This window comes from Tachysurus vachellii, chromosome 5 (assembly GCF_030014155.1).
Source record: "Tachysurus vachellii isolate PV-2020 chromosome 5, HZAU_Pvac_v1, whole genome shotgun sequence".
NCBI lineage: Eukaryota > Metazoa > Chordata > Actinopteri > Siluriformes > Bagridae > Tachysurus > Tachysurus vachellii.
In genome coordinates this window covers 5,672,499-5,697,521 of record NC_083464.1, presented here as the reverse complement: position 1 = coordinate 5,697,521, position 25,023 = coordinate 5,672,499, and the positions used below count along the sequence as shown (strand labels likewise).

At 40.3% G+C, this 25,023-nt stretch overlaps 1 protein-coding gene across 1 annotated transcript in view; it reads left to right on the top strand.

Annotated features, from left to right (window-relative positions):
* Positions 1 to 25,023, top strand: part of adarb2 (adenosine deaminase RNA specific B2 (inactive)) — a 221,513-nt gene that overhangs the window by 127,747 nt on the left and 68,743 nt on the right. Inside the window, exons 2-3 of the mRNA XM_060869592.1 lie at positions 6,645 to 6,734; positions 9,232 to 10,157. Of these exons, the coding sequence (XP_060725575.1) occupies positions 6,645 to 6,734; positions 9,232 to 10,157 (1,016 nt within the window). The remainder of the gene's footprint in view (positions 1 to 6,644; positions 6,735 to 9,231; positions 10,158 to 25,023) is intronic.

The following is a 25,023-nucleotide window of genomic DNA, read 5'->3' as shown; positions in this document are numbered from 1 at the left end:
TTAGGAAACATCTTCTGGAAGGAGTGTGCACCATCCTGTAGTCGTGCTGAGACCGGAGCTGTAATTACACAGTTTATAAGCAGATGTTAAGTTTTTTATTGATCTATCTAACTTATCTAATTATCTCAGCAGCTCTGAAGCAGAAAGGGTTTAGATCTTTGCTTAAGGGCCCAACAGAAACCTTGACCTTCTGATCCGTAGCCATCACCGGTTATGTTTTCATGGTGAAAAGGATATCGTACTCACCCTCCTTGCTCAGTCACAGTGACACTAAGGTTGTCTTTGAGCTCATGTATGAGGCAGACAACGCTTTCCTCTGGGTGTGTGGCACAGTATGAGCAGCAGATTCGAGCATCTCGGAGGAAGCAGGTGTTGTCCTTCATGCTCTAGAATGAGTAGATGTAAGACAGAGGCGATAGAAGAGGATAGAAAAGAGAGACCTTAGACAGTTTAGAGAGACACTGGAGGGAAAATAGTGTGCAATGGTTATAAGGTGTAGTACTTGTAATACAAAAAACATCCACTATTCAGCTAACCTAATTGTTCAGTAATTGTTCAATTTAGACAACAAATTATATAAAAGGGCTGAGACTTAAAACAAGACACTGGATATTAAAGCTAGGGTCTCCGATTTTTGAGAAATGCTTCAGAAAACTGAGTCAGGCCGAAAACTAAACAAAAATCAAAACAAACGTGTAGCCAATGAGCAGAAAGGGGCGTGTCTTGTCAATATGCGGCGGAGAGAGTGTTCAGTGCACATGTGTGACATTAGCAGAAAGCGGTTTTAACATTGACATGGAGGATAAAAACAAAGAAAGAAAGTGAAGAAAGGCTTACGATAAGGTAAGAAGTAGGACGTGTTAATATAGGATCAGCTTTAAAGCGCTGGAGAGAACTGAAGGAGCAGGAAGTTGGTCACATATTCACAGATTGGAGTTTCCTGAGTCAATAACTCCTGAGCTAAACGCTGTTACTACACAAATAACACCTCTTTTCTATCGTAGTAATGTAGAGACGCAGCTACAACCGTGTTTTGTGTAGTAACAGTGTTTAGCTCAGGAGTTATTGACTCGGGAAACTCCAATCTGTGAATATGTGACCAACTTTATTTAAGACGCCGAGACGCTTTTTTCCTTCTCGATAGGTGAGTAACGTTGGTTTTGCTTTGTTACACAGAACTAATATATGCCTTTGTCCTTTACATGATTATGCTTGTGTGTCATTTTTGCTTGTTTGTTTATCTGCAATCGTATTGTTCTTCACTTCAGCTATGATTAAAGACACATTTCTTTCCATTAGTTGCCTGGGTTGCGTATGTACGTGTGGGCGGAGCTATCAATACAGGGGTGGGGCCCATTTGGGTTAGGGGCGTGTTTGTTTTGGTGATTTCAAATGTCGACATTGGCTTTCAAACAACGGAGACCCCACCTTTAAATAAGGAATGAATTCTAATAACTGTAAAGAGGTCTTCCTGAAAAAATTAAATTAAATTGAATTAAACAAGTAAAATAAAATAAAACTAAATAAAATAAATACAATTGTAGACTTGATGGTATTCTTAGACCATGTTCTAGTGACCCAGTATCTATATATTCATTGACAGAAACTTCTGTAAGTCACTCTGGATGCAAATGTCTGACAAATGCTGTACATATTATTCCAACAGAGTTAAAGTCCAGCACACTAAAGTTAGAGAATACAGTACACACCTCCAGGAAAAGAGAAGCAAGTGAATGTTACAGAGATAAACCACATTACAGGGATGTGGTAGTCTAGTGGGTAAAATGGTGGATTATTTATCAGAAGGTTGTGAGTTTGAATCCCAGGTCCTCCAATCTGCCACACCCTGAGTAAGGCCCTTAATTATCAATTGTTCATAGTGTTAAAATGAGATCAATTATATAAGTCTCTCTGGAAAAGGGTGTCTGCTAAATGCTGTAAATGTAATTACATGATCAGAACTGTCTGGAATATTCGGACCATCCTGTCTGAAACCAGCATCCATAACACATGATAGATCATTAGATCACATTAGATCCCTTTAACCTCAGTTGTACTGTATAAAATAAGATTAGATGTAAGTTGCTCTGGATAAGGTCATCTACCAAATATGCCATTTGCATCGTTCTTAAATTGATCAATAGACAGATTTTATATTACCCAACTTTAAACAACCCCGTGACCCGAGGTAGTTCGGACAAGCGGTAGAAAATGAATGAATGAACTTTAAACAAATTCAATCAAACCTCCGTGGTGAACTCTTGTCCACTTAAGGATCATCACCCGGACCCCTGATTGATGCCGAAAGACCGACTCAGTACTGTACATCAAGAGCGATTGGTAGATGATGATCATAGCACTGTTCATTATTTATTCACGTCCTGTTCCCAGCAGTAGTCAAGTCAGGAAGTGACACAGAAGTCAGGAACAATGGAAGCGCTGTATCTTTGCTTCTACTTGCTGACATTCGGCATTTTAGCTGTTCTGTGTTTGACCTAGAAATCTTTTTTAAGTTCTGATGGAAAAGGGGAGAGAGAGATGGAGAGAGAGAGATGGAGAGAGAGAGCATCCTGGCTACAGCTTGGTAAGGAGAAATAATTGGATTCTCGTTCCTTATCTCACTCAACACAAGTTGTCAGAATCCCTGCTGCCTTGGCACAGTCACGTTTCAGTCAAGCGGGAAGGATTTCTTAAGGTTTCTGATAGGTGACACAGCTACAGATTCTCTCTCTCTCTCTCTCTCTCTCTCTCTCTCTCTCTCTCTCTCTCTCTCTCTCTCTCGCTTGCTTACTTGCTCACTTACACACTCACTCACACACCTGCTTGCTCGCTCGCTCACTCACTCGTTTACTTACTCACTCACTCACACACTCGCTAGCTCGCTCAATCACTCGCTCCCCCACTCACTCACTTACTCACTCACTCACTCACTCACTCACTCACTCAGTCCCTCACTCACTCACTCACTCACTCACTTACTCACACACTCACTCACACACTCGTTGCTCGCTTACTCACTCACTCACTCACTCACCCTCATTCACTTATTTACTCACTCCTTCACTCACTCCGTCACTCCGTCACTCACTCACTCACTCACTCACCCTCACTCACTTATTTACTCACTCATTTACTCACTCACTCCCTCACTCACTCACTCCCTCACTTATTTACTCACTCGTTCACTCACTCCCTCACTCACTCACTCCCTCACTTATTTACTCACTCGTTCACTCACTCCCTCACTCACTCACTCACTCACTCACTCACTTATTTACTCTCTCACTCGCTCACTCACTCTCTCACTCACTCACTCGCTTGCTATCTTTCTCACTCACTTACTCTCTCACTCACTCACTGACACACTCACTTACTCACACACCCACTCATTCCCTCACCCACACACACTCACTCGCTCGCTCTATCACTCACTCACGTCAACGACTTCAAGGTCAAACCGGACATTTGCCTTATATAGTGCCATTTTTCCCAAAACATAATTTTCTTTCTTTTCTTAAAAATTGCACCCTGTTAAACCTTAGCTAAATGTACACAACCAAAGATCTACAAAAATCATTATTAAATTATTATTATTATTATTATTATTATTATTATTATTATAAGGGTGATGTTGATCTTATTCACAACAAGATGACTAAATATACATAAATAAAATGTAAAAAATTAAATTAAATTAAATTATGTTAAGAACCAAATTAAGGATAACAAATATTTCTTGTAAAAATCTCCTTTGTATAATGAGTGAACATGAGCAGTGTAGGTTAGAGTAGCCATGGGAAAGATGATGAGGTCCTATAGGGAATGTGTGTGTGTGTGTGTGTGCGGGTCTTGTTCTCTGGATTCTTCTCCTCATCCTCCTTCTTCATCCTCACAGCTTCATGTCAGGTCTTTTGAGCTGTTCATCATTAGGCCACGGTGGGTCGAGGAGGGATGTAATTATGGAGTCCGGCTCCTCTGTCAGTCTTTCTCACTCTACCCTGAACCCATGTCTCTAATAGGAAGCTCCAGAGTAAACAACACACACACACCCCCACACACACACACACATACACATGCAGACAAACAAAACCACACACACCTTCAAGAAGAAGGGAAAGGAAACTGTCAGCAATGTTTGGTTATCAGTAAGTGGCTTTCTTAAAACAGAAAAAGTGTCCTCTCCAGCGCTCTGTAATAAACAGTGTTGGAAACATGTTTTCTGAGTAAATAATGAAATTGCTAGACGTAGAAAGTGTACGTGCAGTAATTCCTGTTCCTGAATGTCCATTTCCACGACAGATTGCCAAATACATCGGTCACCGTTTATAGACAGTGAGGAATGAATCCTATTTCCTGAAATGTAATTTGATATTTAAATGGAAATAAAGCTAATTCTTTCTGAGACTGAATTGTTTTGACATCTAAATGCTGTTCGGACAAACAGTGAGCGCACTTACATGTTGGCTAATAATGTAATCATCATCTGATTTCAGAAGTTACGAGGTTATTTTTAGAAGTCGGTTTAAAAGGCGGAGGACGATTATTCTGTTCTGTTAAAGCGGTTCGAGGATGTTGAGAAACGTTTAAAAATTCATGTGGTTGTTATAGTGCACACAAACAAACCTAGAATTAAAACTTAGAATTAAAATGCTTGTGATTTTATTTGAAATTATTATTCAATTACTTAGCTTTCATTTCATTGTATAAAGTAAATAAGCAAATAAAAAATGCATCGATGTGTAAAAGAAAAATTAGTTGGACTGTTGCAAATTGTTATCATTGTTTTTGAAGTTATTGATACTACTACTACTACTACTACTACTAATAACAACAATAATAATAATAATAATAATATCAATAATAATAACAATAGTATATTATATTATATGATATTATGTTATATTTTCCAAATATAAATTATTATTATTATTATTATTATTATTATTATTATTATTATTATTATTACTATTAGTTATAATAATAATAATAATAATAATAATAATAATAATAGCAATAATAATAGCAATAATATCAATATTATATTATATTATATTATATTATATTATATTATATTATATTATATTATATTATATTATATTATATTATCCAAATATAAATTGTTATTCTTCTTCTTCTTCTTCTTCTTCTTCTTCTTCTTCTTCTTCTTCTTCTTCTTATTATTATTATTATTATTATTATTATTATTATTATTATTTGTTTCAATTAAACTAATTAGTTTAAATTAAAATGTCCATATTAACCCATTACTTCCCATTACTACATGATGGAGATTTATTAGAAAAACATCTACATTTAGGTGACTAGAACATAGCACAGTGTTAATGTTTCTGTTGTAAAACACCAGTATTGTGGGTTTGATTCTCAGTTCAGGTTTGATTTTATTGAGTGGTTTAAAAATATACTGAAATTATGTACGAGTTATAAAAACTAACTGTGTCAATGTTACACGATTCAATGACATGGAGTTAAATAAATTCATCAAGCTTTTTTCCAGTGTGTACATATTTGTAGATATTACTGTATGACTGAATTAGCTTCCAATAAGACAATTTGTTTACAGAATCAACTGATGAGTCTTCAGAACTGTCAGGGTTAGACGAGTAACATGTGAACGTCTTCAACACGGAGAGCGTCGTGTTCTAATCTTCTTCCTAACAAGCTGCTTTCAGATTCTTTTTATTTTCTGATTTATTTCAGAAAGTATAAGAATGATTAAAGTAAACGGTTAAATCATAAAACAGGAAGTAGATGGGCAATACAACACAACACAACAATAAAGAACACAAAGAGAAGATGCAACTCCGTGTGGTGTTTAAGGACAACAACCTCCTCATCAATACACAATTGTCAGACTGTATCTGACTAATAGAAAGGACATTATTCATAATAACACTCTCTGGTGTTTATAACAGTTTATAATCACACCCTACAGTGTCACCCAAATGAGGATGAGGTTCACTTTTGAGTCTGGTTCCTCTCAAAGTTTCTTCCTCTTCCATCTAAGGGAGTTTTTCCTCACCACAGTCACCTCAGTCACCTCAGACTTGTTCATTACTGATACATACAAACACATTTAAATAGAAGTCTAATATTAATATTGATCTTTTGTCTAATATTAATATTTGTATAATAATAAACTTTTTGTTCTATGTTTATGTTCTGTAAAGCTTCTTTGAGACAACGTCTATTGTTAAAAGCGCAATACAAATAAAACAGAATTTAATTGAATTAACTTGAAGTCTAAATAGATATAAAGTAGGATTCTCTGTATTTAATGGGTAGAATTATTATTTTTTTTTTTTTTGTATTAAAAGGACATAGAAAACGCATTCGCTGGGTGGTAACAGTAACACAGCTTCACATCAGGTTGCATTGCACCACACTGTTGTGGTTTATTTGATTTATAGCTGTGTGTTTGACAGTGTTTTATTTTTTACTCATCTCAAAAATCATCTAAAGGAAAAGATAAAGGCAAAAATTTAAACTCTGTCTCTGTATGTTAGTTGGTACGAGTTGTTTTGTTTCTTGTAATTGTTTCTTTAGATTAGGATCAGCTCACGTGATATTTGTGTGTGTGTGTGTGTGTGTGTGTGTGTGTGTGTGTGTGTGTGTGTGTGTTACAGAAAAGGTGAGCAGCATGCTGTCTGCACTGATTGTCCCCTTCAAATATATGAGTCCAGGTCCAAGCAGCACGGAGGATGAAGACACGTTAAGTAAGTACAGTTCCAACATGGCAGCTGTCACCATGTCCATGTTCAGTATTGACTTTGTCACACTCCACAGTGGTGGTTAATATGAAGCTCATATGAAAATAGACACTCAGGACTTTCTTTAAAATAAATGGTGATATCAAAGCCATTTCTGCTCTCTGAGATGCTAGAAAGTGCTTCTTTACGAATTCAACCACTAAAATTCTGTGTAAGCTTTTCCAAACTCATGACTGAAACACACTGAAGCCGACGGAGTCCTGACTCATTTTAGATCAGACTCACAGCCAGAAATTTGTTCATTTGTTTATACTGATTGAAAACGTCCCATAAGTCCATTTCCGTTGTCTGGGCGTAATGGAGCATCAGTGTACTGCTAAAAATGGTTTTAACTTAATCATACTATAAAGGATCAATACAGTATTTATCAGAATATGCTCACAGGTCGACCAACACCGTGTTTAGGGGTTGTGGATTATTGCGTACTGGGTGAAATCTGAAGTATTTGCCTCGGGAGAGTGAAGAACGGTGAAAGCTACAAAGCTTTAATATGAAACTTGAGTCTTGTTTTTCTTTCTTTTTTTTTTTCTTTCTCAAACTCAAGAACAGCACATGCTCTCCTCCATGAGGACAGGGGTTGCTGCTTTGCATTGAATACCGGAGACAAATCGCACCCAATTTACGCATGAACCCTGAGGCAATTTTGAGGCAGATTACAGAGGCGATTTAGCAGATAATTCCCCCATTTGTGAGGATTTGTTCATGGATTTTAAAACACTTAAATAAGAGACACGCTCACAGGGAGCTTTCAGGAGCTGCGACATGAGGGTTTTTTTTTTTTTCTCCTTGTGTTATTATTATATCATTGTATTTCATCTGACAGGTTTCTTCTGATTCTATGTCAAAGATTAGAGAACAGAGGAAATGGAGACATCAGAGACATCACAATCATTTACAGTTGACGTTATAAACTGATGCTGTCGCTGCCGCTGGCTCGGTTTAGATGCCGCTGCTTGCATGGTTTTTGGTGTCGTTGTGTTGGTAGCATGACATGATGCTGTAACGTTTCATATCTATGAATAAGTCTTGTGTAGATATGAGTCAGTAATTCTTAAATTCATTTGCATTTGCTCACAAAGATGCAGACACGAATCCTTGAAAATAAAAATGGCATATTGAAATTTTGCTTGTTGCCATGGTGATATGTTGAAGGGTACATCTTTTGTAGCCTGAGTACCTGCATGGTGTACCTCTTATTATCTTATCAGTGGTTATTATTGTATGTTTACGTGTGTGTGTGTCATATATATATATATATATATATATATATATATATATATATATATATATATATATCTATATATATCGTCGCTGTCAGGCGGAATCCTCGTATCTCCAAAACCGTTATTTTTCAGGAAATTAAAAAAACGCCGTACCTTATCTGCAGTGCACAGGGTTTAGTCCGCGTTACAGTGGATTGTCTTGCGCTAAATTCCTGTCCTCAGACGAGCACCAGAACTAGCGGGGGTCAAGATTTTTTTTTCTTTGAGCCCAGTGTTTTGAAGACATTTACCTCAGAAGACGTGTTGATTCGTTGCGACTCTTCTTGAGGAGAAATATGCCGTGAAGCTCTCCGGCGGAGTGAGGAAGAGGTGGACAGTTGAAGTGTCCAATGGACTTATGAGATTTGTGCTCAAGCTATTTTCAAGACTTTAGATTGGTTAATAACTTGTAAAAATAACAGACCCACGTGGGGACTGACCAATAGCATCGATATGTGAAAAAATATGAAATTGACCAAATTTGGACATAGGAGGTTTCCGCCCGACAGCGACGATATATATACACATATATGTGTGTGTGTGTGTGTGTGTGTGTGTGTGTGGTATTATTATTGTTTATTTTCTTTTCTTTATCTATATTCTTTTCTTTTTATCACTTTTTCATCATTTAAAAAAAAATAAATTATTAAAAATTATTAAATAAGTTCATTAAATATTTAAAATTATTATAATAAAATAATTATAGTAAGCTGCGTAAAAATAGGTTTAACAATAATAATTGTTATAATTGTTCGTGTGTATTGTGTACAAAAGGTATATTCAACAGTATACCGAATGATGAAAATAATAATAATAATAATAATTATTATAATTATTATTATTATTATTATTATTATTATTATTATTATTATTATTAATGAACTGAACAATAAAATGCAACAAATAATATCAGTGACAGAAAGAAGAAAATTCTAGCATTATAGAAAATTATAAAAAGCTGTGCAAAAAATAGAATGAAAGAAGAATAATTAAAATAACAGTAAAAGTAAGTAAAGCGTTGCAGTTGCTGCAGTTAAGTTATTCTACTTCCACCATGTGTCCTTGCACCATCTGTTAAATTAATAAAATGCATCCTATATCATGTGCGAAAGCTTTGCTTTCTATTTCACTTTTCTGAAAATTCTTATTTCAGTTTTTATCATTTGTCTGTCTTCTGTCAGGTACCAGCAGTACAGAGGTGAAGGAGAACTGGAACACTGGGAACTTTGAGGACCGTACAATCATGCCATCAGAACGTCCGTCTTTCTTCCTGTCTGAATCGTCCCGGAGCGGGACAGGAGCTCTGAAACGGAAGCGTCCATTAGAGGAGGACAACAACGGGCGCGTATGTGAGCTGCGAGTATGCTGCAGAAGATCGTCATGGTCAGACACGCCGAAGAACGCCGTGGTGCAGCTGAACGAGCTGCGTCCGGGTCTGCAGTACCGCACTGTGTCCCAAACGGGCCCGGTGCACGCTCCTCTATTCTCCATTGCCGTCGAAGTCAACGGGCTCACTTTCGAAGGAACGGGCCCTACTAAGAAGAAGGCCAAGATGAGGGCAGCTGAGTTAGCGCTTAGCTCCTTTGTGCAGTTCCCCAATGCTGCTCAGGCTCACTCAGCCATGGGAGGAGCATCTAATCCCACAACGGACTTCACCTCTGACCTTTCGGACTTCCCTGAAACGCTCTTTAAAGGTTTTGAACCGGACGGTTTTCGTTCAGCCAAATCTGAGTTGCTCTCTAGTGCCCTTCGTTTGCGCCACACACTGGACTTGATGGTGGTACAAGCAAGGCAAGGTGACAGCCACTTTTCCACACCTCCACCAACACCTGAACCCCCTCCTCCTCCACCGAGTCCTGTCGTCCTGCTGAATAACCTGCGGCCGGGAGCGCGCTACGCCTGCCTGTGCCAGAGCGCCAGGGGCAGACGCGCTCGCCGCTGCTTTGTGATGGCCGTGCTGGTGGACGGCAGAATATTTGAGGGCACAGGCTGCAGCAAGAAGCTGGCAAAGAGAAAGGCGGCGCTGAGTGCCCTGCAGGCGCTCTTCAACATCACACAGGCACCCGAGGCGAGAGTGGGTATGATCAAGCGACCTCATTTACCCCAGGTGAGTAGTGCCAGACACGGCCTCTGGCAGCTACAGCACTCCATACGGCGAGGCGTAATAGCTGCAGCAGCAGGAATGCTGAGATGCAGAACACAGAGCCAAGACTTAATTAAAGGGGAGGGGATAATGGGAGGGAAGGGATGTGGCAGGACGGATCTGGTTACCGAGAGAACACACAGAAAAGGGGCTTATGTTAACACACGGGCTGTAACATTTACTTTAGGCTTGTCAGACTTGCATATCTTTTGTAAACCCAAATGTGTCTGTGTGTGTGTGTGTGTGTGTGATGGAATAACAGAGGTAAATAGAATCTACTCACTCATCTGTTAAGTTGGGGAAAGAGTATAAATGAGGAACATTATAATCCCTTTGCCCCTGACACAAGAGGAAACAGTGATGATCCTGAAAGTGATTTTTTTCGTGTGTCTCTCTCTCTCTCTCTCTCTCTCTCTCTCTCTCTCTCTATCTCTCTCTCTCTCTATCTCTCTCTCTCTTCATGTTTATAGAGCTATAATTGCAAAAGTATTGAAATTTTGCACAATCTCCTTTTGTTTCCTCATGCGTGCCGTTGTCGTGTCTATCGAAATTAATTCAATCTGTTGCGCAAAGCAAACGAAAAGCATAAGAGCAAATCGACAAACAAACCTCCAACCCGTCAGTAAAATATGGAAAGATCGGTCAGGCTCGGGAAATGGTGTTTTGTTAGAAACCTCTAGGTATTTTTCGACATCAATGTCAGCGTGTCCCTGTGTAGGAACGGCATGTGCAGGACCTGGCTGCGTTACAGCTTTTTCCATCAGCAGGAACATTCTCTGAAGGTTGTATTTGTAGGGATGTTTGCTTTCATGAATGTTCTATCTGAAAGATCTTTATAAACATTTGTTCAACATTTTTGATGTAGAAACATTAATCGAAAGGCTCCATGATGTCAATTTTATTCTACCTGGGGAATGTTGTGTGACTGTTAGCTAAACAGATTTGGATCCTATTGGCTGGTGACTTTTTTGCAACATTTTTGCAGCAGTTGAGATGTAGTTACATCAACACATGTTTTTATACATCTTGGAACCTGGAGTCTATCCCAAGGGTAGGACCTCTTTACAGAGTGCCAACCCATCGCAGGCCAAATTCACACACACTCATATTGACCCATTCATAGGGTTGCCACCTTCAATACAGAAAAATAAGGGACGCCTGCCGCAGCGGGGGCGACACCCCTCGGGGCCACGATGACCACAGTCCCGATGGTGTGCCAGTGGTGGTATATCATAACTTAAAACATGTATTCATAAAAATATTAAGATTGATACCAATGGACATTATAATAAGATATCTGCTATTGAAATCAGTGTGAACAGATGCACTCGGTCTCTCACTATCACAACTTAAGTGGTTATATTGAATACACAGCTATGACAATAATAAATATACGCCAACAAAGTGTGACTGAAAACACAAAAAAATACGCTTTTGGAGGAACTTGTGAGATGTGAACCATATCTTATTAACTTATTATTAAATTAACAGATCCATAACTTAGTAATTATACAACTGCTAACACTTTCCAGCCAAGTATTCGATTCCTCCCACTCACGTCTGTACTTCTGCATCCGCTTTTGTTTCAGCTCTGAAACTTTCTGGAGATGCCATCATTTCATATGGATTTTCTGTCACTCTGACTCTGTCAAAAGAACCAGCGAGGCGGCGTCCCGCCCTCCTCTGACTCTGATTGGCCGTGATTCATGGCCCGTAACCCTAAAACAAACCAATCAAACTAACGATGTCAGCGAGTATTACCCAATCAGGGGCAGAATAGGATGCGTCTCCACACAATGCGGGTGGGGTGATTTACAAATCGAGTCCCGTATTGATTTGATACGGGACGCGTCATTTTGCCTGTAAATACGGGACGATTCCGTATTTCACGGGACGGGTGGCAACTCAACCCATTCACACTGCCAGAACACTACAGGAACCTTTGTGTTATGTTATGATCTGACTGCCTTAAAAGATGTCAAAGTCTACCTTTAATTCCCTATTTGTTCATTTGTGTGTGTGTGTGTGTGTGTGTGTATACTGACCGGGACTGTCGCTGTGTTAGTATTCTACCCTTAGCCTGTGGGACTAGAAAAAGAAAATGTTGTCCTTCCTCTCCCCCAACATCAATCGAACAACCTGGCCATGTTTACCTGGAAGAAACTTCTCCTTTCTGCATCTCGCCACGCTGTCTAAAAGGATTGTAAGAGGATTTGCCCCACCAGGTTAGTTCCAGAATGACGAGAGCTTGTGGAAATACTCGAAAGTCAGCGTGAAAAGTGCAGTCTTCGGTTCTGTCTGAATGATTCAGTGAAGGACAAATGCACAATCCAGACATTGCCTTGTAATATAAAATGTGCCACCTTCAAACTCATCTGCCTGGTCGTTGGCTTCAAGGTCCATGCCTCCCAGAGGTTTCTGTTTCTTTCCCACTACCGAAGAGTAAACTTGGATGTGGTTTAACTCTCAAAAAGCTTAAATCTCCCTTTTTCTCACAGCATACAGTATATGCAGACAAAAAACACTACACAGGATAGAGCAGCAGCAGCTGAAGAGAAACAACACCATAGTGCAATGCCATCACCACCAATGGCGTAAGTTTGATTTTGACATTGGTGGGGACATAATTTATTTGACATGGGTGGGGACATAATTTATTTGACATGGGTGGGGACAACATTCCCCGTATTTTGTGCATAAAACTGTTGTTAGAAGAATACTTTCTTACTCACATACCGGTAGCTGTATAATCACGTTGCATATTGCTTCATACAACGGAATCTAGCTGCAGCCTCCGACCTCAACACATTAGTGAGAAAGACAAAGCCAATCAAACAGCGACGTGGATTAGAGAGGCAGGACTCAAAAAAGACAAAGGTCAATCATTTTAGAGAGGTGAGTTACAGAGGCGGGATTCATTGCAGGGGGTAAATCTGTTAACCGTTTGTGTTCCACAAGTTGCGCTATTTTTTACAGAACGCGTTGTAAAATATTTTTCATCTTATTTAATGATTCCTGGATAAATGTTAAATGAAATAAGTAAAAAAGCACAAGACACAGACGGACATCAGGGGTTATGTATAAATATATATATATAGGCTTGGTCGAATTATTGCTAGGGACAATTGAGTGTTCCCTGGAAATCGACGCCCTTGATCACCACCACCACCACCACCCCACCACTATGCTTCACAGATGGACATGATATGGTGCTGTTTGGATTCTTTTTTGTGACACACATCTTCAAATCATTTACATTTCCAGCATTTATCAGACTCCATTATCTAGAGTGACTTACAATTTTATACAACTGAGCAATTGAGGGTTAAGGGCCTTGTTCAGGGGGCCCAGCAGTGGCAGCTTGGTGGACCTGGGATTTAAACTCATGACCTTCTGGTCAGTAGTCCAACACCTTAACCACTAGGCTACCACATCCCCAAAACATGCCCAAAGACTTCAGCATTGATCTTATTAGACCATAACACATTTTGCCACATGGTTTGGGGTGATTTTCATGAGCTTGGATGAAAAAAGGGCTACTTCTATCCACCCTACTCTACCCTATGTGAAGAGCAGTTACATGCCATATATTTCTGGAAAGTATCTAGGTATCTTTGCTACAAGTTCTACCTTGTACTTTTTGTCAATTTTGGAGGAACGCCCTGTTCTTTCTGAAGTCACCATTGTGTGTCATTTCTTTACGCATCATTGTAGGCAATTTATAGTAACCTGTAACGGCAAACACTGCTACCGATATTTCTGGATAGTGTAAAATTTTTGAGGAGAATTTTGCGTAGTCCAAAGGCTATGGTCCAGGTTTTGAGACGTGCTTTAAATATTGCAGAAATCTGATTCAAAATAAACATAAATGTAAATTTCTTTTTGTGATCTGAAAAGACGAGGGAAATTACTGGAAAAAGGAAAGAAAGGGTCGCCTTTATAGAGAAAAAGCCTGGGTGTCTGCGGTGACTGATGCTGCTACAGATGGTGCGTTTGCAAAGAAGAAGTCGGTGTAGCTCTATGAGTGGCCTGAGGCAAACCCGAACAATAACTGTGAGGCTGAAGCTCTCACGTTCCTCTCTAAATGAAAAACTGAACCCTCATCCAAACCGCATCCAGTGTTGCCCACCATCTCCAGACCTCTAAATAACATCTAAATCATATCACACACACACACACACACACACACCGTTTGTTTACTGGAATGAACCTCCATAAGACAAATTCATAAATACCACTGGAGCAGTATTAGATGAATACTGGCAGCTCTGCACAGCCTGGGGCTTCCTTTTAGTTCATCCAAACACCATTTATTTTTTTTCTGGACTATCATCTGCTAAATAGGTCCTGGCTAAGATCACTGGAAAGAGGATTTTATGCAAAGATTGTGCGAAATGTTGCTAGGTAGGTGTAACATATAACTGCTTCACACAAGCTATATAACAATATATCTAGCTAACACATACTATAGCAGCTTTTTTACCAACACTGTGACAGGCAGTGTACTGTATGCAGGTTCACTGAAATCTGGAAAGGCAAAGGAAAACGCCCAGGTGAAGTGTTTTATCTAGCATATGTGAACCTGCGATTTGTGTTTTTATAGGTTTTTACAGGCTGAAGAGCCTCAAAGGGGCTACATTTACATTTATGGCATTTAACAGACATTGTTTGAAGTTACTCAGCCAGTGACTCAGACTCAGATATCTAGGGGAAGTTCATTCCACATCCTCGATGCCAGAACCAGAGAAGAGTCCTTATGTATACCTGCGTCTCACCCTGAGACATGCCAGTCGAATAGTGCTGGCAGAATTGCATTAAGGTTTGACGTGTTGTGTTTTTTGAGATGCTTTTCTGCTTAACACAGTTGTACAGTATGGTTATTAAAGTAAGCGTTTCTATAGACAAAGACAGTCACTGAAGAGTTAACTGTCAGTCCCAAGCCTGGGTAAAAATTTTTAGGGATGCGTCATGGAGGGCATCGTCTGTGAAAAATATTATTTCAAAATCTATGTGGACCAGATGATCTGCTGTGGCAACCCTGAACAGGGAGCAGCTGAAACAACAATGTTCTCACTCTCACTCTCTCTCACTCATTTTCTACCGCTTATCCGAACTACCTCGGTTCTCAGGCGCCATCGGGCATCAAGGCAGGATACACCCTGGATGGAGTGCCAACCCATCGTAGGGCACACACTCACACACACTCACACACTACGGACAATTTTCCAGAGATGCCAATCAACCTACCATGCATGTCTTTGGACCGGTGGAGGAAACCGGAGTACCCGGAGGAAACCCCCGAGGCACGGGGAGAACATGCAAACTCCACACACACAAGGCGGAGGCGGGAATCGAACCCCCAACCCTGGAGGCGTGAGGCGAACGTGCTAACCAATAAGCCACCGTGTCCCCCCTGAAACAACAATGGTCTTTCTGCAAAATGTTTTTGCCATGCTGATCAGTGTTAACACTATAACGCTGTGTGGGATAGTGGTTAAAGTGTTGGATTACCAATCAGAAGGTTGGGAGTTTGTATCCCAGGTCCACCAAGGCTGCCACTGCTGGACCCGTGAGTGAAGCCCTTAACCCTGAATTGTTCAGTAGTATTATAAAATGTAAGTCTCTCTGTATATGAGATGCTGTAAATTCAAGATCAGGGCTTTTTGAAATACTCAGACCAGCCTGGTAGGAATCAACATCCATGCCACAGTCAAAGCAAATTGATTTTAGGTTTGATTAGCAGGTGTAACATACCTACTGAGTGTATTCATGGTTAAATGGAGTCTCAGAGAGACAATCTTTGGAAAAAAAATTTTTTTGTCATTTTTGGCCAAAATTTACAACAATAACGTGTTTTTCGCAAGCCACAGCAAAAAAAAGTAGCTAGTAAGTCAAATAATATACTGTAGATGGGATAGTCTGTGGAGGATAAATAGAGCATTTTATAACTTTATTTTAATGAGAATAACTGTGGTTCTGATTAAGTCCAAATTTCCACCAGATTCAGATAAGAAATTAAGATTTTTTTTCTGCCTGTGACATCATTGCTCAATGCTGAAGCAGGTTTGGTGAATACAGTCTTTGGTCAGAGGTCAGAGTGGGAGATGTGGTATTCTAATAAAGGTTTGAGACCCTGAGCAATTTTAATTTATCCAATTATCCAAGCAGGAAAATGAATCGGAACGACATTAAAATAGCTTGAATTTTGGCAGCAGTTTCTCTATGAAACAGAGCTCGATCCCACATCAGGGGTCGGGCCATGCTGCGTAGTGGAATGATTACCCAGCACTCTGGGGTTGATTGTCTACTTAATCTCTCTGCACCGTGACAAAGATCAGTGGCGGTGCCAAGTCAACGCGCCGGAGCGGTTAAGGCGAGAGAAACGGAGCATCACGAGGAAGGACACGACCACGACTCGGCCGTCACTGACCTTGTGCCAGGGAGCATTTGAATAAGGAAATGCCTGCTGCATGACGCAGAATATCAATTAAGGTGCTATTATGGGGTGGAGAGAGAGGATAGAGGGCACTGTGTGACACAATTTTGGTTTGCATAATGAACTGAAATACATTGCCAGGTACTTATTCAGGGGAGAGCTGATATTATAAAGAAGGTGTAAAGCCTGGAGGGATTTTAAATCATTATTTTCAAGCACGAGAAAGCATCTTAGCTGCATTAAAAAAAAAAATTCTGAGATGGGATTCGTCACCAATCTATTCCCAAGCCATGTCCTGCTAGCGACAGAACATGTCCTATATTGCATTCCTCATCCTGTTGTTGCTCTAGCTGCATTGTGCTGAAGGTAATGTATAGACTCAGACATGGTGGACAGGCACCGTTTAATCTGCCGTGGTAATTTCCTTGGCGGAGCAAATTAAGAGCGTTTTCACACGTGAAGGTGACCCTGTCCACCAAACCTGCTATTTGCACATTATTTTCTTTTTTTTATAATCACACTTGATATAAACAACTTCTTAATAGCCATGAAGAAAAAAAAATCATTAACTATGAGAGCCACAACAAATTACAGAAGAAGGAAGCAAAAAAGGGCCAAAGGGAGAGAAAGGAAAAAGACTAATAAAGGGTCAGATTGCTCACATGAAACTTTTAATGCTTTTTCACTGGGAAGTTTGACTCGCTTTAGAAAACGAACCATGATCCTGTAAGCTTGTTTTTATAAATATACAACCAAAAAAACCATAAAACTATACACATAAAAAAACATAAAAAAAATATACACATTTATGTATATGTATATTTATGTATATGTATATACATTATTTCTCCACTTGTATTTTCATATTTTATATCATTTTTTATATTGTTTTTATTTTTTTTTTACTTTTTTATCTCCTTTTGGTTTTGGTTTATTTTTTTATCCTAAATTACATTCCCTTCTTTTATGCTTATATACCGGACAGTTGCAAAAAGCATTTCACTGCATGTCGTACCCTGTGTGTATGTTCATTCATTCATTCATCTTCTACCGCTTATCCGAACTACCTCAGGTCACGGGGAGCCTGTGCCTATCTCAGGCGTCATCGGGCATCAAGGCAGGATACACCCTGGACGGAGTGCCAACCCATCACAGGGCACACACACTCTCATTCACTCACGCAATCACACACTACGGACAATTTTCCAGAGATGCCAATCAACCTACCATGCATGTCTTTGGACCGGGGGAGGAAACCGGAGTACCCGGAGGAAACCCCCGAGGCACGGAGAGAACATGCAAACTCCACACACACAAGGTGGAGGTGGGAATCGAACCCCCAACCCTGGAGGTGTGAGGCGAACGTGCTAACCACTAAGCCACCGTTCCCCCCTCTGTATGTATGTGTATGTGACAAATAAAATTTGATTTGATTTGAACCATGTGCCAAACCCAGCTAAACTTAGCAGTACCACAAGGATTTTGCAGAATTTTTATAATTGTTTGCAAATATGCCTGATTTCTGTGGCTTTTTTCAAAATCTGTAACACAACCAAGCACAGGATTCTTCTTTTAAACTCCTACCAGTGAAGAAACTTTCTATGAGAGCTGTACTCATGTCCCACACACCTGAATGGAAGAAGGATTTAGGGATTTGTCTAAATGGAAGTTGATAACATCATAACATTGATAAAATCCAATCGATCCAAACCTGCAGAAAATCTCATGTCATTTTGAAAAATTCTTGTCAGTCAAGGTATCATGAGACCTTTAGGTGAAGCTAAAAAAAATTGCAGACTGTTGATTGGTTGATTAAATGCAATTGATGCAGAAGAATCTCTCTTTTTTGTAAATGTTTAAATAATGTAATGAAAGAACATTAATACGAAGAAATGTATCCAGATAGCCTGTGCCTATCTCAGGCGTCATCGGGCGTCAAGGCAGGATACACCCTGGACGGAGTGCCAACCCATCGCAGGGCACACACACACTCATTCACTCACACAATCACATACTACAGACAATTTTCCAGAGATGCCAATCAACCTACCATGCATGTCTTTGGACCAGGGGAGGAAACCGGAGTACCCGGAGGAAACCCCCGAGGCACGGGGAGAACATGCAAACTCCACACACACAAGGCGGAGGCGGGAATCGAACCTCCAACCCTGGAGGTGTGAGGCGAACGTGCTAACCACTAAGCCACCGTGCCCCTATACAAAGATTAATATTATATAACAGTCTAAGATTAATATTAGACTTCTATTTAAATGTGTTTGTATTTATCCCTAATGAACAAGTCTGAGTTGACTGAGGTGACTGTGATGAGGAAAAAAACCCTTAGATGGAAGAAGAAGAAACCTTGAGAGGAACCAGACACAAAAGTGAACCTCATCCTCATTTGGGTGACACTGGAGGGTGTGATTATAAACTGTTATAAACACCAGATTGTGTTATTATGAATAATATTCTTTCTACAGTCAGATACAGTCTGACAATTGTGTATTGATGAGGAGGTTGTTGTCCTCAAAGACCACACAGAGTTGGAATCTTCTCTTTGAATGTCCGAATACTTCATAAAGTGGATCTTTCTAGATGCCTCAGGATCCTCAAAGGGTTGGTCTCTTCTCACCAAAATCTTCATTAAACCTCCCTATCAGGATAAACAAGTTACTCGTTTTTACTTTGCGACTCACTCACGGTTCTCACTGTGCAGTAATGTTTGTGCACATTAATGACAGCACTTTGTACTGGAAAAGGTTAGAATCATCATGAACCGATTCATTGTCTATGCAAAAGATGACCTATAAGATTGGTTAATCTGTTCCTCACAGCCACCAGCTGTAACACACTCACAAACACACACATACACCAGAGCAGTCAGTTTCTGACTCAGCGGGGACTAAATATAGTGTATTTGCATTGTTTAAGCCGTTTGTTTTGGACCAGACCGAACGTGGCAGAGTTCCTCAAAGTCTTCAGTCTGTTTCTGGTGTTTACGCTGCACACACACACACACACACACACACATGCACACACACAAACACTGACTTTTCATCTCTTGCATGTGTCTCCTGTGGATCGAGTGATGAGAGCCTCACTTCATTAGCAGTGTAATCAGGTTCATTAGTGCCTCAGAGACACTCAGGTACCAAACTGGCTGGGATCAATCATAGGATGTGTGTGTAGGGAGAAGTTATCTCATCCAGACAGGCTGTGCTTTATGTGAGTGTGTGTGTGTGTGTGTGTGTGTGTGTGTGTGTGTTTGTGACCAAGTTTCCCTTCTGTTTCATTTAGATCATTTATAGCATCAGTTCCAGATATCACAAGCTCAACAAATCCACATGGAATATAAATGGTGTGTTTTTACGTGCAATAATCCTGCATGTCTATTTTTATTCTTCCCTTCCTCCATTTTAATGATATCGTTCCATTTTTGGTGCACGATTCAGGTGACTATAGCTACACCCCGAGGCTACCAATATCCCAATTGCCCCTAGGTCCTTTCTATCCTTGCTTTTCACCATGTCCTCTGTGTCCTTCACCGAGCTGCTGTCTCTATATATTAGCTTTCTCTATACACTCTTAACGCACACTGACTCAGAGTTTCATTTTATTTTTACTTTTATTCACTCTTACGTCATTTTTAATGATTATAACATGATGGTGATGATGTGGTTGACTTTTCACTGTTTATTAAAAACTAATAATAAATATTACGTTATATTAATATGTTATTCAACTCGTTCCAGAGTCTCAAAGTCAGTATCAATTGTTGTGTTTGCTGTTCGTCTTCTACTTTTTCAAGAAAACACACACAAATTTCATCCAGTCTTTAGTCTCCTACCGCAGACTAAAGACTGCATCTGTATTAGTAGCAAAAATAATCTGTAATTGTTTTTTGGTTCATGTCTAAATTTCTGTCACTTGATCAAGGATATGACTTACTTACGTAGTCAGTTGATTGATTCATTCATTGATTGAGTCACTGATTCATTGATTCATTATCTTTTTTGCCTTTGTGTCATGTTTTCCTTTAATCAATCAAGATAAGAAATAGTAGTAATACTTTTTTAGACCAAATCTTCACCTCTGATAGCCAGGCTAACACAGGAGAGCTTAACACACTCGTAGGAAACAGCTATTTACCCTCTTCCGCATACACGAGCTCACAGATGCTCATTATTGGCTGTTGTTGCTGTTACTGGTGATAAATGTGTGATAAATTTTTCCTCCTACTTGCAGCCTATTTTCTCTTGTACCACACATCAGCTCTACTTATTTATTCCTGTTTCGTTCCACAGTGTCTTAGTGGTACACGTTCGCTAGCTACTGGGCTGTAAAGAGAGCGTAACTTATTCAGGATATGTTTATGCTAGCCGAGCTAGATTTAAACAACACGAAGCATTTGCATCAGAAACGTCAGTGACTCCATATTTATTTATCTTATTGTTAATTTCTTAACACTAAACTTCTCTCGCAAGGCTGTGAGAAGCTACGACATTCTGCCTGCAGTCTCGTATCTACGCCTGACTCACGGCGTAGTCGCTGATATATTGATGCGGAATAACTACAACTGCTGGTTGGTTAAATAGACACACGATAAGGCAGGGTTTTATATAGTCTTGAAGATTTTCTGACCTTCATTGAGAAGAGGCCAACACTGTGAGGATCCTGAGAGGCATCTAGAGATTCCACCAGCTCTAGTTCGATTCGCTTCATGAGGATTTCAGACATTCATAGAGAAGATGTCAACTCCATGTGGTCATTGAGGACAACAACCTCAAACACTCTCTGGTGTTAATAACAGTTTATAATCACACCCTCCAGTGTCAATCAAATGAGGTTCACTTTAAAGTCTGGTTCCTCTCAAGGTTTCTTCTTCTTCCATCTAATGGTGTTTTTCCTCACCACAGTCACCTCAGTCACCTCAGACTTGTTCATTAGTGATAAATACAAACACATTTAAATAGAAGTCTAATATTAATCTTGAACTTTTTAAAATATATTGTTCTGTAAAGCTACTTTGAGACAAAGTCCACTGTTAAAAAGCGCTATACAAATGAAATTGAATAGTACTGAATTGAATTGAGGGGGGGCACGGTGGCTTAGTGGTTAGCACGTTCGCCTCACACCTCCAGGGTCAGGGTTCGATTCCCGCCGCCGCCTTGTGTGTGTGGAGTTTGCATGTTCTCCCTGTGCCTCGGGGGTTTCCTCTGGGTACTCCGGTTTCCTCCCCCTGTCCAAAGACATGCATGGTAGGTTTATTGGCATCTTTGGAAAATTGTCCGTAGTGTGTGATTGCGTGAGTGAATGAGAGTGTGTGTGTGTGCCCTGCGATGGGTTGGCACTCCGTCCAGGGTGTATCCTGCCTTGATGCCCGATGACGCCTGAGATAGGCACAGGCTCCCCAGTGACCCGAGGTAGTTCGGATAAGCGGTAGAAGATGAGTGGTAGTGGTTGGAGATGCCATTCTGTCTAGTAAGTTTATATGAACCTCTATAGTTATAGCTTAAAAATAAATAAATAAAAAACAGGTTTGATGAGCCTTAAGAATGGAAGCTCTTCTGAAGTCCATGTTGTTCTTCAGAGCTCCAGGGATTAGACGTTTAGCCAGAGTGAAGTCTGATGTTCTTATCCACACCTCCTACAGGCTTTAGTTCCTGTCACATGATAACACACCTAGCTGTAATATTCTGAAGCTCTCCAGGGCTTTGATTAAATGGATCAGGAGTGTTAGATTAGGGATGGAGCTTTGCAGGATGGTAGACTTTTAGTCATCCCTCAGGCTGAGTGTAATATTGTAATGATGTGGCTTTTACATGGCTTTCCTGTTCGGTTTATCATCTTCCGTACATATTTGGGGTTTAGGGATTTATCTTAGCTGTATTAGCTGTTTTTGAAGAATTCTGACACTTGACAATGTTGTGATTAGGAAGCCGGTGAGGATTGTTTTGTATCAGTGTCCTTAGTTGTGTATGATGCAGGTCACACATCACACATTACAGACTGGTGACAAATATAAGGAAAAACTGTGACTCTGTTATACTGTTAGGGGAGATTATTTATTTGTGTCACTTGTTTATTTGTTTGTTTGCTTGTTTTACTGAAATGGTTTTTCTGAAAAAATGGTGTTTCTTTGTTAGCGTGTGTGTGTCTGTGCCTCAGTCTGTGTTTCTGTGAGCGTTTGTGTGTCTCAGTCTGTGTTTCTGTGAGTGTTTGTGTGTCTCAGTCTGTGTTTCTGTGAGCGTTTGTGTGTGTCTTAGTCTGTGTTTCTGTGAGCGTTTGTGTGTGTCTCAGTCTGTGTTTCTGTGAGTGTTTGTGTGTCTCAGTCTGTTTTTCTGTGAGCGTTTGTGTGTCTCAGTCTGTGTTTCTGTGAGCGTTTGTGTGTGTCTCAGTCTGTGTTTCTGTGAGTGTTTGTGTGTCTCAGTCTGTTTTTCTGTGAGCGTTTGTGTGTCTCAGTCTGTGTTTCTGTGAGCGTTTGTGTGTCTCAGTCTGTGTTTCTGTGAGCGTTTGTGTGTGTCTCAGTCTGTGTTTCTGTGAGTGTTTGTGTGTCTCAGTCTGTGTTTCTGTGAGCGTTTGTGTGTGTCTGTGTCTGTGTTTCTGTGAGCGTTTGTGTGTCTCAGTCTGTGTTTCTGTGAGTGTTTGTGTGTGTCTTAGTCTGTGTTTCTGTGAGCGTTTGTGTGTCTCAGTCTGTGTTTCTGTGAGCGTTTGTGTGTGTCTTAGTCTGTGTTTCTGTGAGCGTTTGTGTGTGTCTCAGTCTGTGTTTCTGTGAGCGTTTGTGTGTGTCTCAGTCTGTGTTTCTGTGAGCGTTTGTGTGTCTCAGTCTGTGTTTCTGTGAGCGTTTGTGTGTCTCAGTCTGTGTTTCTGTGAGCGTTTGTGTGTGTCTTAGTCTGTGTTTCTGTGAGCGTTTGTGTGTGTCTCAGTCTGTGTTTCTGTGAGCGTTTGTGTGTCTCAGTCTGTGTTTCTGTGAGCGTTTGTGTGTCTCAGTCTGTGTTTCTGTGAGCGTTTGTGTGTGTCTCAGTCTGTGTTTCTGTGAGCGTTTGTGTGTCTCAGTCTGTGTTTCTGTGAGCGTTTGTGTGTCTCAGTCTGTGTTTCTGTGAGCGTTTGTGTGTCTCAGTCTGTGTTTCTGTGAGCGTTTGTGTGTGTCTCAGTCTGTGTTTCTGTGAGCGTTTGTGTGTCTCAGTCTGTGTTTCTGTGAGCGTTTGTGTGTCTCAGTCTGTGTTTCTGTGAGCGTTTGTGTGTCTCAGTCTGTGTTTCTGTGAGCGTTTGTGTGTCTCAGTCTGTGTTTCTGTGAGCGTTTGTGTGTGTCTCAGTCTGTGTTTCTGTGAGTGTTTGTGTGTCTCAGTCTGTGTTTCTGTGAGCGTTTGTGTGTGTCTCAGTCTGTGTTTCTGTGAGTGTTTGTGTGTCTCAGTCTGTGCTTCTGTGAGCGTTTGTGTGTGTCTCAGTCTGTGTTTCTGTGAGCGTTTGTGTGTCTCAGTCTGTGTTTCTGTGAGCGTTTGTGTGTGTCTGTGCCTCAGTCTGTGTTTCTGTGACTGTTTGTGTGTCTCAGTCTGTGTTTCTGTGAGCGTTTGTGTGTCTCAGTCTGTGTTTCTGTGAGCGTTTGTGTGTCTCAGTCTGTGTTTCTGTGAGCGTTTGTGTGTCTCAGTCTGTGTTTCTGTGAGCGTTTGTGTGTGTCTTAGTCTGTGTTTCTGTGAGCGTTTGTGTGTGTCTCAGTCTGTGTTTCTGTGAGTGTTTGTGTGTGTCTTAGTCTGTGTTTCTGTGAGCGTTTGTGTGTCTCAGTCTGTGTTTCTGTGAGCGTTTGTGTGTCTCAGTCTGTGTTTCTGTGAGCGTTTGTGTGTGTCTTAGTCTGTGTTTCTGTGAGCGTTTGTGTGTGTCTCAGTCTGTGTTTCTGTGAGTGTTTGTGTGTGTCTTAGTCTGTGTTTCTGTGAGCGTTTGTGTGTCTCAGTCTGTGTTTCTGTGAGCATTTGTGTGTCTCAGCCTGTGTTTCTGTGAGCGTTTGTGTGTGTCTCAGTCTGTGTTTTTGTGAGCGTTTGTGTGTCTCAGTCTGTGTTTCTATGTTAGTTTGTGTGTCTATATGTATCTGAGTCCTAGTTTGTGTTTCTTTATGAGTGTGTGTGTGTTTGTGTGTTTATCATCCAGTGACAACACAACAATATCCCATGATGCCCCCTTTTCTTTCTGACTGCTTATGATTATAGACTTAACACTTAATATTCACCTTACTGTATTCTTTCACACAATCTTTATACAATATTTAAAATGTTTAGCTGCAAAATTGTTTTATTTAATATTCATTTAAAGCTGATCTAACTTTCTGTCACCATCAACCATAGTTTCTACCTCTTCTACCTCATATCTTCTACCTCTCTCTCTCTCTCTCTCTCTCTCTCT